General features: G+C 49.4%; 7 protein-coding genes across 7 annotated transcripts; all 7 read right to left on the bottom strand.

The window, feature by feature from the left end:
• Positions 1 to 213: 213 nt before the first annotated feature.
• TEOVI_000621700 (ankyrin repeat protein, putative) lies at positions 214 to 693 on the bottom strand (the record flags this gene model as incomplete). Its single annotated transcript, XM_067220919.1, has 1 exon — positions 214 to 693. One exon carries the CDS (start codon positions 691 to 693, stop codon positions 214 to 216), a length of 480 nt encoding a protein of 159 aa, XP_067077020.1.
• A 470-nt stretch (positions 694 to 1,163) lies between these two features.
• TEOVI_000621600 (DNA photolyase, putative) lies at positions 1,164 to 3,710 on the bottom strand (the record flags this gene model as incomplete). Its single annotated transcript, XM_067220918.1, has 1 exon — positions 1,164 to 3,710. One exon carries the CDS (start codon positions 3,708 to 3,710, stop codon positions 1,164 to 1,166), a length of 2,547 nt encoding a protein of 848 aa, XP_067077019.1.
• A 785-nt stretch (positions 3,711 to 4,495) lies between these two features.
• TEOVI_000621500 (putative Zinc finger, C3HC4 type (RING finger) protein) lies at positions 4,496 to 5,332 on the bottom strand (the record flags this gene model as incomplete). Its single annotated transcript, XM_067220917.1, has 1 exon — positions 4,496 to 5,332. One exon carries the CDS (start codon positions 5,330 to 5,332, stop codon positions 4,496 to 4,498), a length of 837 nt encoding a protein of 278 aa, XP_067077018.1.
• Positions 5,333 to 5,620: 288 nt separating this feature from the next.
• Positions 5,621 to 6,067, bottom strand: TEOVI_000621400 (uncharacterized protein; the record flags this gene model as incomplete). The annotated part of the gene is made up of 1 exon (XM_067220916.1): positions 5,621 to 6,067. One exon carries the CDS (start codon positions 6,065 to 6,067, stop codon positions 5,621 to 5,623), a length of 447 nt encoding a protein of 148 aa, XP_067077017.1.
• Positions 6,068 to 6,571: 504 nt separating this feature from the next.
• On the bottom strand, positions 6,572 to 9,151 carry TEOVI_000621300 (uncharacterized protein; the record flags this gene model as incomplete). The annotated part of the gene is made up of 1 exon (XM_067220915.1): positions 6,572 to 9,151. One exon carries the CDS (start codon positions 9,149 to 9,151, stop codon positions 6,572 to 6,574), a length of 2,580 nt encoding a protein of 859 aa, XP_067077016.1.
• A 1,620-nt stretch (positions 9,152 to 10,771) lies between these two features.
• TEOVI_000621200 (cdc2-related kinase 12) lies at positions 10,772 to 13,081 on the bottom strand (the record flags this gene model as incomplete). Its single annotated transcript, XM_067220914.1, has 1 exon — positions 10,772 to 13,081. The coding sequence occupies one exon, from the start codon at positions 13,079 to 13,081 to the stop codon at positions 10,772 to 10,774; it is 2,310 nt and encodes a 769-aa protein (XP_067077015.1).
• Positions 13,082 to 13,754: 673 nt separating this feature from the next.
• On the bottom strand, positions 13,755 to 14,336 carry TEOVI_000621100 (uncharacterized protein; the record flags this gene model as incomplete). Its single annotated transcript, XM_067220913.1, has 1 exon — positions 13,755 to 14,336. One exon carries the CDS (start codon positions 14,334 to 14,336, stop codon positions 13,755 to 13,757), a length of 582 nt encoding a protein of 193 aa, XP_067077014.1.
• Positions 14,337 to 14,770: the final 434 nt, after the last annotated feature.

The raw sequence follows: 14,770 nt of genomic DNA, 5'->3' as shown, positions 1-14,770 counted from the left end.
AAGGGAAGGAGGGAACAACACCGCTCTAAAAGTGAAGTAATTATCAAAAATATACATAATAGCAAGGTAGCACAACCACCAGTCGGGCCACCACGGAGTGATAGCACCTAGAAACTTACACACTGTTTGGGCGCTGAATACGTACCAAGGTAGGAAATGTGTATTCAGGCACATTTTTCTCTTTGTGAATACATGATTAACCTCGAGCTTCTTTCAACCCTGTGGCAGTGTTGGCTTGGCGTTTGCGCGTTGCTTCTCCTCCGCTGTTTGCAGCATGTCCATAATGATCCTGTACCTGCGGTGTCTGGCGTACTCCCATGGTCTAATACCAGTTGACGACGTCCTGAACGCGTCTGCACCCTTTTCTAGTAGAAAAGCTACCGCTTTTTCGCGCCCATACGCCGCTGCGAAGCACAGCGGAGTGGCGCAGAAGTGTGAACATCTGTCAAAGGTTGTGCCATACCGCTGAGTGGGGCGGCCGATGCTGTTAATGTCCACCCCCATCCTCAAGAACATGTCGAGCGCGACAGTGTCACCATCGCAGGCAGCCAAGTAAATATCCTTTGTGCCGCACGGGGCGTTTACGGCGTAACTGCTAGTGACGGCACCATCAGCCGCTACTGCCACATCATGCTTTATCACAACGGCCTCGACTTTACTGTTACGGCATTGAAGGACGTCTGGGTACGGCATCCGTATATATGTATATATATATATATATATATATACTCGTGCAAGTTCCTAGCGCGATTCCGACACCTGACTTACTTTGGGGTTTTATAATATCACCAGCCCGTCCAACTACACGGTTGGAGATGTGAACAGCGATAAAAGAAGTAAGAGCAGGGAAACTTAAGGTGTTGGTGTAGCGTGTGACTTCCTTCCTAGTGAAAGATGTGCCAGGATATAATATTAGACACAGTTAAAGCAGCAAAGTGCATTTGCAAGGGAAGTAAACGATAAGATTAACCACTGTCGTGGGGACGCACGGACAAAGCTAAGCGACGAGAGAACGGGAACAATTTTCCACTTGGGGAGGGGGAGTCGCTAGTTGCCGCTAATGTACACAGTAGACACCCCGTTCCTTTTACCAGCCGTAACGTACGGCAGGTGATGGGAAAATGAGTAAAAGGAAGGGAGAGGCGAAGGGGTATGGAACGCCGCTACTCGTCGGAGGCACTTAGCGACCTGTTGTGTTGGCCGCGGCCAGCGGTATCATCCTTTACCACGGGCACGGTGTGCATCACGCCGTGCTCCAATTCACCAAACGCCGACGACTGAAGTTGATGGGGCTCCAGTATGACGGTCCCGTGGCGAAGCGCCTCCGCGTAGCCCGAGCCACCGGCACCGTTCTTCGCCTTCCGGTGCCATTGACTTCCTTCACTGAAATACGTTGTGAGGTGTTCACTACTCAAAGTGTACTGCGCACCATCCCATAGCTTAAGAGGATACGGGTAATTTTTGCCTAATTGAACCCCGTGCATTGCCTGCATCCTCTCCGTAAGCACGTGTGGTCTATGTATGTAAACAGGAGGGATTTTACTCAGCTGTGGCAACCACTTTTTCACATATATGCCCGTTTGGTCGTGATGGTGGGCAAGCCAATGAATATTACGCACCGTTTCACCAAAATCATCGCGGACAAGCTCACTATAGTAGGCACAATTTCCATAGCACACGAAGGGATCGTAGTCGATCGAGCAGCGCTCCAACCACTCTGCTCCAAGGCGCCAATCCTGGCCATAGCCACGCGATAGGAGCCATATCAGTCCCTGTCTTCCCTCGTCTGCTACGAATCCGGTAAGAGTCAACTCTCGCATTGCCGCATCGGCAAAGGGAATGCCCGTGAGCCCTGCACACCACTTTTGCACGATTTTCGGATCGTGGCGCCAGTCTGCTATGTCATCTGTATGCTCCGGTCGCGGCCCGTACTCATAAAACAGAAGGGGCCCATAGCGCAAACCCATCCAGTGCCAGTAGTCCCGTCGACTGAGCCTTAGCAGCGCCTCCCTATATTGCTGCTGCACAAAATTGTCGCGTAGGTGCTCACTTGTGAACCGTCGCAATTCCTCGTAAAAACGACGTGGTGACAATGCTCCACACGACAGGTACGGCGAGAGACGAGACAGGCGCTGCGAATACATTTTCGTGTTCGTGCGTCGATCCCTACCGTACCGAAGCATCGATGTCATACCTCCATCCATCAACCAATCGAGCACACGCTCGATAGCAGCATCTTCGCCTGGTGGATGAGAAGACTGAGTAGCAATAACTTCCTCCTCGATAAAAGCCTCGGGGCTCCCATAGCCAAGCTCAACAAGTGTGGGGGCCCGGCCACGGTAAAGGGGCGGGGGCTCCAAGCCGCTCAGTTCACCAGTTGTCGGAAGCAAGTCACCTCGTGCTGGCAGATCGGACAAACGATTGATGCAACGATCAAATGCCGCCGTTGGTCGTATGTTAGCCGTCGTTACGTCATCGTGGTACCATCGCTCACCTTCAACCATTGACGCAACGGGTACAGGGAGGTCATCGATATGCACAAGGGTCGTCTGCCACACGCTATGCGCGACGGGTGCTGCTGTTAATCTTGACTCCTTAACCCCAACTTTGGTAGAGGCGGACGTTACTCCGAATGGGTGCACCACCGTGGCGTCATGTTCAGTTGCCTTGTACCCTGCTGTGGGGTCCCGGCTCACCCACCTACGCTGGGTGATGGTTTCCACAATATCGTTATGTACCTCTTTTTCGTGTGGGGCGTACTGCGTTGTTAGAAACACATCGATTGCGCCACACTCGACCACCAGACGTGGAATGTGGTCCTCCGGCCTACCGCAGCGAACGAGTAGGGGTATTCGCAGCTCACGTTCCAACTTGTACCGCAGCGCTGCGAGTGTTTCGAGAAAAAAGCGCGCTCGCATTGGACTTTGCCGGAAGAACCCCCCGACGGCGCTAGGTTGTGCAAACATACGATAATCTACAACCGTCACTGCAATAACTGGCAAACCACCTGCCGCCTCCGCCCGTGTAGCGGCCAGCGCCAACGCGTAATTGTCATGCACTCGCATGTCATTGGCGGCGAAGACAACCATCACACATGCTGATAATTGAGGGGACAAAGCCGAGGGAACGCGAGCCTCCTCTGGCGTTGTTGGCGATAAATATAAGGCATCTTGTTCACTAAGATAATTCCTGCTTGGGGTGTTTGGGATCCCAGATGTTGCCGTCGATACTGTAGTGGGACAACCCACCACTGAAAACAGATGATCACACCTCGTAGTGACATCTTCACCCTCGTTCCGTTTCTTCGTCACGCTGTTCTGCTCTTCGTGATAAGGAACGAGCAGTACAGAGTTGTCCTCCTCCTCCCTGCGGTCCTCTTCAATCACAACATCCACCAGCTCCTGTGAATCCGCTAGTGCATCGCTGTCGACTAGAGCAGAGGCCCTAACGAGTTGCCCATTAACTACGTTACCACTATCTTCACACAAGGGAAGGCTTTCATCATTGAGTGACGCAAACAAAAGGTTACACTCATCGGTAGGGGCAGTTCCGCGCACCTCCTTGTAGCCGTCACCGAAAGGTCGATAAGTGTCATGTGTGTATTGACGTCCCATAATTCTTATGCCATTGCAGTAAAAGATGGCCGGGACGACAGCTCCTAGCGGCAAAGCGGCGCCGACTCTAACCGAACTCCTAAATATTCGCTTCATGTCTCCTGGGTGCAGGAACTGTAACGCAGTGGGTATGTTATAATATTAAGTAGGACACTGCAAGGTTACCTTGTTAAGAGAGGGGAAACCGTGCCGTATCTCCGTCCCTTAGCTTTGTCACTTTCTAATGAAACAACGCCTCGACGACCACGACCACTTCCCTCCCTCTCTTTTTTTTTATTGCACAGACCCGCAGAAGAGTAATAATAGACGTAGCCTGTAGGTAATTAGCAAGGGCCGAGAAAATTAAAAGAGGTGGGAAGGAAAGTGCATCTTACCAAAGAAATTGGAGAGAGAAGGGGGGAAAAGTGCTCTGTGGAGCACTACAGAAGAATACATTCCACACGAAACCTTCTGCCACCGGTCATATGTCACCTGAAGCATGCGCACGTGCGATCAGGTACGACAAAAAATGAGTGAACGGGGGCGTTTTGTAGGACACCGATGCAATATACCGTGGTGACAAAACAAAGAAGGAAAGAGTGAGTGAAGGGGGAAGATTATGTATATATATATATATATATATATATATATATGTATATATATCCCCTTATTCCACACCCTTGTAGCGTAAACACAGAAAGGTACATCTGGAGAGCAAAAGTAGGTGGGGAGACCAGCATTGTATCGTCCATGTTGGCGCATCAAAAATATCAAGATAGAGCCAATCGGAAACATCAGTGTATGAGAGAAAAGCAAACAAGTAAGAAAAAAAGAGGGGAGGGGGAGAAAGTCCCTGATATGGTTTTCTTGCATCCCACAACGCACCTCCCACTTTCCTTCCATTAGGAGTCAACTTCTCGCCTGCAAATTGGACACAAATTGTTGTTTAAAAGCCACCGTTGCAGGCAGTCGCGGTGGAACTCATGACTACAGCTTAACTTCACACTACTGATGGGTGGCACAACTTCTTTGTTGGTCTCTTTCGCCGTCGGTGACGACTGTGTGGTTGTGTTGTTAACATTTTCCCCACTAACATCCGTAGCTTCAACCTTTTGATGAGGGTTCTCACTAGGAGTTGGATCATCGCCGTACGTGCACATACAAATGACACAATCTGTGGGATGACCTGCTTCCAGAAGCAAACATCCCACTTCTTTCGCCGCAACACCGCGAATAGGTGTTGAGCGTGTGCTGAATTGGGAGGGGGTGGGGGATGGTAGTTGACCTTCTAGAAGAAACTGATCAAAAGAAAAGGCTATACTACGGCTGTCAATGTTTCCACCATCCCGTGTACAGTCGCGACGAGATGCCGAAGGACTGACAACAGCAATAACTGGGTACCCAGAACTCCTCATATGATCCAACAGTAACGAAGGTGTGGGGAGATTTACCGGCGCAGCAAGTCCATCGCCAACTTGTGCACCACTAGCTCCCAAAGATCCATCTCTTGGCCAATTCAGCACAGTTACAATGGGAGACCGCGGGGAAGGGGGTTGAATTACTTGTGATGCCTGCTGCTGGGGTCTGTACGTCCCTTCATCAGAACCTCCCCCTTCCACACTCACAAGTGCTTGAACGCTGCTAAAAGAGGAGGACACACCAATAGATATGGGAGTGGCCAATGATTGTGGTGAGCACGAGAGGGGCAACTGACTGGGTGTGTCGTAATTTCGTAGCATCTCCACAACAACAGTCCACGACACTTCACACTCCTCTCGTAAAGAGCACAAAATGACTTACTACCTCCCTAAAAAAACAAAACAAAACAATTACTAGTACTATATGCTGAATCAAGAAAGGTCTTAGGTCCTAGTAGGAAGAATACGGCAAAGAAGAAAAAGGGACGGAGTAGCATACCACAGTGAACAAAAAGCTTTGGATAGTATTGTAATGCACCCATCATCCACCACCGTTGAGCAGCAGTTTCGTTGTGAAAAAGGAGCCTAGTAGAAAGCTCCTCTTCTTCATTATTGCAACTTGTCCAATTTGACGACACGCACAGCCACGGGGACCACCTTTAGCGCGGGCTGCTTGTGCGCAAGCCTTTGCTTTCCTCGATCGTCTCCCGCAATAGTCACCGCACCTTCCATTACCGCAGCACATGCCGCTCGTAACGCACTTACGGACAGGTTTGAGGCGTGTTGAAGCCTCACCACAATGTTGTACAACCCACCGTTGCCACTTTCTTCACGATGCGAACCTTCAACCACCAAACCTTCTTTGGGCAGTCCAATGGCCATTCCGCCAAGTAGCCGCATTTTGTTACTAATATCATTGCACAACAACTCCACATCTAATTCACACGCCTCCTCTGGTGGTGGCGGCCCCTTTTGGTAATCATACTGCAGTGATGGTGCAACAACATGCAACTGAACGAGGATCGCCTTCGGGTGAGACGACTGACAACGCACCATTCGGCCTTCCCTCCCTTGCACCTTAAAGGATGGGAGGTAACGAAATTTCCACCCCTCCTCCTCATAAAAATATAAAAATAAAACCAGAGAAGACGAAGGGAAAGTGATGGGACGATCAAAAGAAACCGGCAGAAGAAGGAAACGAAAAAAGGGGGGAAGGGGACGGCAGATCCCACTTCAACAATACTATACTGCGGAACTTTCACTTCCGAAGTTTTTTTCTGAAAGTTTTCAATCACAGAAAATATGGCACAACGACTTATTGGTGAAGAGTGAAGGAAATAGAAGGAGCTGTACGCGACCTGCGTTTAAAAAAAAAAATAATAACAAAATATATAATGGTGGACGCGGTGAAGTAACCGCAGACTAAAAGAAATCATACCGATTCACATAAACACCCCTCTCAGAAGGGCCCGGGGAACAACAGATAAGAAGATTACAATGTTTCAAACAAAGACAAACCCAAGAGAGACAAAGACGCTCATTGCGTGCGCATCTGCCAGCTTATATTCGCCCCTCCACTACATGTGAAACCCCCTCTCGTTTTGTGTCCTCTGCATTTGCGCATTGAGACGGCTGTAGGCGCTCTTGCTCCGAGTGCCATAACATTGTACGTATGCCTTCCAGCTGCTGAATGTGGCGCAACGCACAACGAACGGCAAGAGCCTCCAAGACGCTCTGCGGTGGCACGCCAAATGCGATAACAAAGCGATTAAACAAATTCGTTCGCTCCGGCCCCGCAAGGGGCTTTAAAAGTTCTTTATATGCTATGTAGAAATAAAAAATAACGGTACGAACCGACTCATAACTAAAATCGAGGAAAAGGGAATATTGCTCAAACAACACACGAAAGTGCGTGTTCAGTGCATTCGGTATCCACGGACGCATGAGCGCTTCAGTAATGAAGTCCCCCTTACTGGTCACGCTGACACACGCCAACTCATCCATCGTGTGAAAATCAGTAACTGGGCTATTCCCAGAGCTCGTTGCCTTTGACACGTTTTTGTCACTACTGGCCGCAGCATAACCATGAGTGACGTCATCATTTGCCAGACGGAAACGACTCCCAGTCGGTATGTGCGGATTTACGTGGTGATCCCGAGGGTAGATGAACTTCAATCCAATTTCAACGTCTTCGGCGCCAACCCTGCCATTGTCGGGGTCGGATGCGAACGCCACAGTACGCGGCAGAACCTCATCACCACCACCAGGGAAAGCGAGGGGATTTCGATGGGTCCCATGCTCCCCCTGATCACGGGAGCAGCAGTAATGTGATGCTCGATCCTTAAATTTTTTCTTATGAAGGTTAGGAGAACTGGGTGGCATCTCACAGCCACCGGTACCTCGTGTATTCGTTTGAATGCTAACGGGTATGAACCCTGCATTTGGTGTTTCCTCATATTCTGCTTGCTCAATCTCTGCGCTGCCAAATATCCTCGACGGAGGCACTGTTGAGTCCTTGAAGGTTTGCAACTCATCCCCATTGACACGCGTCACATTAAAGAGTGCTTGTTTCTCCTTCACACCACGAAAGAAAACAGAGCCAATTTGAGTGGTGCACACCTCTGTCGAAGGACTGCGGATATTGTCCTTGGCATGCTGACTTATCGTCACCTTATTCGGTGGGACAAACATCCACATGCGCTCGCAATACTTAACATCATTTCCCTCGTATCGAATGCTGCCGTTCACTGTCTCTACGCGTATATACGCATCTGCACACCAATGTATAGCGGCGGCGATGGACAGTTCGCCGTCGGCACCCAACCATTTCTTGAGTGGTTCATCCAAATGCTTCTTCTGCACCCCTTTTAGCAGTTGAAAACAAGTTTCTATGGCTGTGTCCACATCGCGAGTGACGAATGTTGCGGTGTAAGGGTGTACTTGCAAGCCAACATAACCGTGATTGTTTGTGATAACTGCTTTCTGCAACTTTGCATACTTCTCCAATACAGGAAACGCAGCCGATGGGGCTAACTCAAACAAACGCTCAGCATTGCAAGGGCCAACAATAGTCATCACAAACGGCACAGTTTTAGGGGCATTCATACGACTGTCGAACTCGCGCAAGCACGGCAGCACCACCATTACACCACACACAAATGCAATGAGGGAGATGAACACACAACCCACCACAAGTAGTACCACCGTCGACCTCGAGTGCTTTTCAATCATCGCGGCACTGCGCACACACATAAACAAATGCCCAACCTGCGGTAGCACTGGTCGATTGTAGCAACCTCCGGTAAATTTCTCAATCTCGGCAGTTGTTAAGTTATTACGCAGTGAGGTGGTGACAGGGATGGTGTTGTTTGCGTCATCAGTTATATAGACAAGGTAATTCATCTCAAGCTCCTTCATTCGTTCTTCAAACGCCCCGACATCCAGCAACCCCATCAAATCCTTCACAACAACGGTAAATCCCCAAAAGTTGGCGACGGATACTGGGTCACCGCTCGTTGCGTTGTGTATAGCGCTGCAAATCAATAACTGCCAACTTGCGTTAGGGACGGGAACACGACGGAGGACGGGACCGAACAATTCAAAACCTCCTCTTTCCGCCATCCTCTCCGCAGCTGCGACCCCGATTCCATTTCCAGATTCGAAAAAATCATACTCTAAAACGGACTCGGTGTTTGGAAACGTTTGAGAGACGACACCACCAGGGGCAAGCATGACAACCGTGCCTGTGTTGTTCCGTACATTACGAAACATCGCCGCTGCCACGTAAGGAAACCGCTCAAACGACCATCCAAGTGCACGCTGCTCTAACCCACCCTTCCAAGGGGGCATATTATCAATTTCACCAATAACAAATCCCTCAATAGCTCGCGCTGCAGCCGCAGACTCGATGACTCGAAGGCGCATATTTTCAGACCACCAATTGGTTTCATCCACAGCTATGCGCACCAAATCGCTCTGCTTCTTGTCACTTCGACCGTCAAGTACGGAAAACGGTATCGTCGCAAATGCAATGAGAGCACCCAAGCCGAGAAAGCAGAGAAAAAGAATGCACGAGAGAACCCTCCGACTTTTGTCTGATTGCATGTTGCCCACGGCTCCATCCCTAGTGAACCGCATCATTTTAGACAAAAGGGGGGGGGGAAAAGAGCAAAGAGGTGTGCCCTATTCCTAGTCCCCAACAATGCAACTGGCACGTGCGACACCTCCGTTCCCTTGTTCGACAAGTTTAGCCTTTGGTCTACTCGCCGAATTATTTATGAACTTATTTAATTCCCCTTGATATGCTTTACTATTTCTTCCTTCCCCACCTCTTCTTTTTTTCCTTTCCTTTCCGCAACTGCAGCCTCTTCCACCACACCCTGAAAGTTCCTTCAAATTATCCGGAAAGCAACCCTGTTTGTGCCTCCGTCCGTGTGCGTATAAATCCGAACAACGATCAGATTCCAAGTGGAGAATAAAGGGAGGCAACGTTCACGACACTTTATTTGCCGCCACCCTTTTTGGCTTTTATCCTCTACCGAATCTCTTTGGATGTACACACACGTTCTGAAAGAAGATTTTAAAAAAAGGGAGAAGCAAAAAGGAGGAAACGGTATAAACAGTACAATGCTGTGTGGCGACGTTTAGACTCAAGAAGTTTAGCAAACGGAAAAAGAAAGGTATGAGGCAAGAGCCTGGAAAACACGTAATGGAAGGGGGGGAATGCAGGCGAACAATAAAAAAAAATAGAGTAAAAGGAGAAAACTCGGAGCGCTGGAGAAAACAAAAATTAATCCAGCTGCACATGAAGAGAATTTCGCGCGCTTCCAAGTTTCCGCGCCAAAGTGCAAATACTGAGGCACATAGCATACAAGATAAGGCTCAGGCGTCTTCTTTCCTTTTCTTTCCCCCTCTTTCCCCTCCTCGTACACACTCACACATAGAAAAGAAAGGGAGAGTGCATGTGGAGGGATCATAAATGACGAAATTCAAGGAAGATGACGACAAGAGATCGGGAAGGAGATGATGAGGGGAACACATTTGACTGTTACTGTGGAGAAAAGATGGATATTTTCTTTTACTCTTTCCTTCATTTCGGCACCAATCCCAGAACACAGAATGGCTCAGTGCAGCACAATAAGAGAACAAAATACGCCGTCCTCAAGGGGCAGGACCGCCCGGAGACGGCGGCCAAAGGAAGATGAAAAAAAAACGTGGAGAGAAAAAAAGGGGTTGAGTGATGAGGGGGATGTGTGAGCTTGTATCCATCGGTACATCATATTCAACGGAAGTACAGACTACTTGGGGGGGGGGGGAAGTATCGACATAGGATATGAGGGGAAAGAGTACAGAAGAAACAATCACATTTGCGGTGATTTACCCCATTTTATCCCACTTTACGTATTGCGGTTATGACTGAGTTCTGCGGCGTGATGACCACACATACACATACACACACCTCGTCACCTCCCACTTAGGTATAGACCAGCCATGCACATTTTTAAAACATGTAGATCCGTCAATCCTCCCTGGGCGATCGCAATATCCCGCTTTCGCCAACTCTAGAGTCTGGTGGTCCCACCAGGAGGAGCACCATAACGACCCACAACTCCTCAACGGTTCACCTCCATTTCACTGAGCTGCAGTGACCCCCTCCCTTCCACTACACCTCTTAAAATCTTCCTCACTGACACATTCCTGAGTCCTCCTTTTATTCATGTTTCCTGCATCACAACCTCTTCCATCACCCACAACCTATTTTTACGCAGTGCTTGGATAAGGCAAAAGGTGACTGCCCTCGTACCTCTGTAATTTCTCAGCCATTTCTTCTCTTATTAACAGCTCCGCCTTCTCTCCCTCAACTTCAGCGTAAGTATAAGCAGCATACGACCGTCGGGCGGGAGACGACACCGCGCGGCTAAGGTCAAAGAAAGGCATTTCCAGCAATTGGGCCGCCGTCGGCCGTTTCCGCGGATCCAGCTGAAATATTGCAGTGAGCACGTCGAGACACTCCGGCGACGGCGCTGAATAAGTTGGGGAACGACGGCGGCGCTGAGCAGTGGCGATGAACCACGAGCGGAAGCCCCTGTACTGAGAGTAAAGATGGCTTGGTTCAAAAAGAGAAGTCATAGACGCCCTTAACGCTGATTGTGAGTTACAGCTAGTTAGAGATGCGCGTACCTCACGTAATAGCGACACGTTTCGACACTGCGCCGGTGGGAAAGCTTCATCAAGGTCACCACCAAGCGGGCCCAACACCTCTGTTATAAGAGATAGTTGCTCCAGTTCTGTTTCCGCTTGCACCCTATACCCCTGCTGTTTTAACTTCTGTTTTTGCTGTGGCTCTTTGGGATGCGGGTCCACCTTTGCGTTGCCAGCGCCCGCTCCGTCGAATTCTGCTTTCGGCCGAACGCAGGCAAATGGCGGCACACGCAGAAACATTTGGCTTAGAAAGCAGCCAATAGACCATATATCAACCTTTGCGTTATATGCGACGGCACCGAGTAACATCTCAGGCGGGCGATAGTTAAGGTTAATAAGACTGGGAGTTAAGGCACGCGTGCCGCATCCCTCAAAGGCGCACAAACCGAAGTCCCCAAGCTGGACGCTGCCATCCCTATTAATGAGCACATTGTCAGCCTTGACATCACGGTGGATGATACCCATTTCATGTAACTTTTTCACAGCAGTAATAACTTTCCGGAAAATATACGCAATCTCTTTCTCACTGAATGGAAATCGGCGGTGCATTAGCCCAGCCAAACTGCAAGACGCGTAAGGGAACACAAGATATATATCGTTGTGGGTGCTCGACAGTAAAACGTCACGGAGTCTAACTACTTCATCTATGGCGTCCATTTTGGCACGGTTGCTGCCGCTTGCGTTTCCGTTACGTACTGCAATGTTTTGGCGCTCGTTGTTAATGTGCTGAAGGGCGATCACTTCTCGCAGAGACGTGATGGGAAACCCCTCCAGCCCCTCTAAAACTTTAAGTCGCTTCAACGCAACATACTCACCCGTAGTTCGGCAACGACCAATGTATACTTCACCGTACGTGCCCTCACTTATCTTTTTCCCAACTTCGTACTTTGACTCCACATGTGTGGTAACCGAACTGAAGTCGATGGGAACGGGACTATGTGGCAGAAATACATTCACCTTGCTGTGACGCTTTCGGCTGGCCGCACCATTATTTCTCTTCAATATCGGGGCCGTAGGTGTTGGTGAGAGCAGTACACCAGATCCCAAAGACTTTCCCAATTTACACACCGAAAGCGACGGAGTGGGGCCATTGAAGCTTGCATTTACTGCCTCCGCCATCCTTGTCGTGTGCTGGTGTTGCACAGTACCACCGGGATGCTCCACCTTTTCGTTGGTGCGGGATGATCCGTCTGTAGTTACGCTGGTGTGCATAGGGGGAAGGGGCTGGGTGTCGAATTGTGAATTTGTTTTTTCTTGAAGGGGATGTTCTCCCTCTTCTGGAGCGAAATGTCTGTCTCCTGGACCTATGGACTGTTCAGCCCGCTCCTCGGCACCTACTTGTGGTCTTCTAAGTCTTAAGAACCGCCTCGCCGTCGTGCCACTTTCTTCGGTTACAACCCTCAACGAACGCAAACCAAATCGCAACCTGCCTCGTGGTGGCCCATCGTGCGCGGTGAGTGGGCACTGTCCCTCACCATCCACGGGTTGCTGTTGCTTTTGGTGGTCCAAAGCGTTCTGGTTGTGAGCTAACAAAAGGGTGGTACTTTGGCGGTTTTCGCAGGCCACACAAAAAGTTGCAGGCTCAACTAAGCGAGCACAACCTCCAATATCGGCGGCAATATTAGTTTCACCGAAGCCCCCACCGTGAACAACCTCCGCTAAAGGTACATCATTCACATCAGCGGCTGAGGTGTGAGGCGGCGATATGGGGATATCGGGAGAGCAGTGATCAATTGGGTGGAGCTTCACGTGATCCGATGTCCCTAGTTGAGTTCTCTCCCCGGGAACAGACGCCACCCAATTCCCTTCCTCCTGCCGCTGTCCGGAGTGAACTGTCCGTGGCGAAGGCGAACGTGTTGCCATACCCATGGAACAAATCGTCTCGTGACAGTGAAATTAAGAATCAAAATATGCTAACCGCTGCAGGTCTTCCACCTCCTTCCCTCAAGTGGTGCCTTACTATATTTTCAGAGTACAAGTTTCGTTTCTCACTTTAGTTTCCCTCTTAATAACGCTTCTTATCTTACCTATTAATTTCGTTTCTTTCTGTGCAGTAACCGCTGCCACTATATGTATATATTTGTTCACTGCCCTCGTTGCCGTTCCGTCTGTCGGGCAGTATCGTCCTCCAACCCACGTGCGACGAGCAGAGTTCAAGAAGCGTTAGCAAGGATTCTCACCAAATCTTCGCTTGACGAACTAACGCGACTATATTCACACAGACACAAATAATTGTATATATATATATATATACCTCCAAAAGTGTATATGTACACTCGTCAAGCTCCTTGCGTTCTTCACTAACAATGAGGGACAGTTGAAAAATGTAGTGACAAGTTGCGTGGTTCATAAGAACAGCAGCGGAGAGAAGAAGGAGATGTAGGCAAACCAAATAGGTTATTGGTGCACTTGTGGAAATTGAGGGTTGTAAGACAAAAGGATTAACCAGGTCGTTAGCCCTCCTCACCGTCTTCCTTTCCTCCTCTTTCCCACTCCTTTTACCCTTCTCTGCACCAATGGGGTTTTGTGAAGGAATTTCTGGTTATTGACCTGAAGGATGAAGGTGGTAGCCGTGGCCCCCAAACAGCCCGGCAGAGCCAATACCCACAACAGTGCCGTCGGTGTTGAAGCACATAGCGATATCTGCGTCCTCATAGACATCTTCATCGCTACCTGATGAAGACTCACACCCGTCACCTCCTTTACTCCCGCCCCTGGTATGCCTTCCACGCATGAAATCATCTCCAATGCGTTCACGCAGCAACTCCTCGAGCATACACTCTTCAGCTGTTTTTTCCCCCCTCCGCTGCCGCTCACGGTATTCGATCATTCGTGCGTAAGCCGCCTCCAACTCCTGCAGCTCATCTACAATGCTCAACACCGCCGACCAACATGACAGGGAAGATGCCTCATCATTTCCACCGTCTTTCCCGTAATGCTTCCTCACCACATCGATAACTGGAGGGATAAGTCGTCGCTTCCACGCAGGAAGACCTTCTAGCGCTTCGTCGTTGAGACTTGGACAGCCATCGCTGTGATTCGGGTTTCCATTGCACTCAGAGAGAATTTGGGCTACTGGAAACGTGCCAAAAGGCAGTCTTCTAGCCTCGAACACAAATGTCATGTTCGCGCAGCGATACCGATGGGGACTAGTCAAGGGTAAAGTACAAGATTTACAACACAAAAGGAGCACAGCAGAAAGAAATAGAAGAAGGTAGAAAAACAAAAAGGTTTGACCCCCTGGAGGATACAAAGGGGAACTACAGCAGCAACGTCAGCACACGCACGTTCACGCGCCGGTGGGCAAAGGCACACACAGAATACACACCGACGTTGGTAAGATCGTGTACACAGCGAATATGGGGATGCAGGGACAATCACAGTTGCTCTTGATGCACCACAGCTGTCAGGACGGTACTTGATGGCACAAGCAAATTTCGCTAAATAGAGGGCGCAATGCGTTCCTCACAATAAACCTCATTGGGATCTTTCTTTTTTTTTTCCTTTTTGTTGGATCGAAACTGGCTTGAACCGAGAAGTTTTTTTTCTTTTTTTTTG

Source organism: Trypanosoma equiperdum (genome assembly GCF_001457755.1).
Source record: "Trypanosoma equiperdum strain OVI genome assembly, contig: ctg_1258, whole genome shotgun sequence".
Classification (NCBI taxonomy): Eukaryota; Euglenozoa; class Kinetoplastea; order Trypanosomatida; family Trypanosomatidae; genus Trypanosoma; species Trypanosoma equiperdum.
This window is presented reverse-complemented; position numbering and strand designations above follow the sequence as displayed.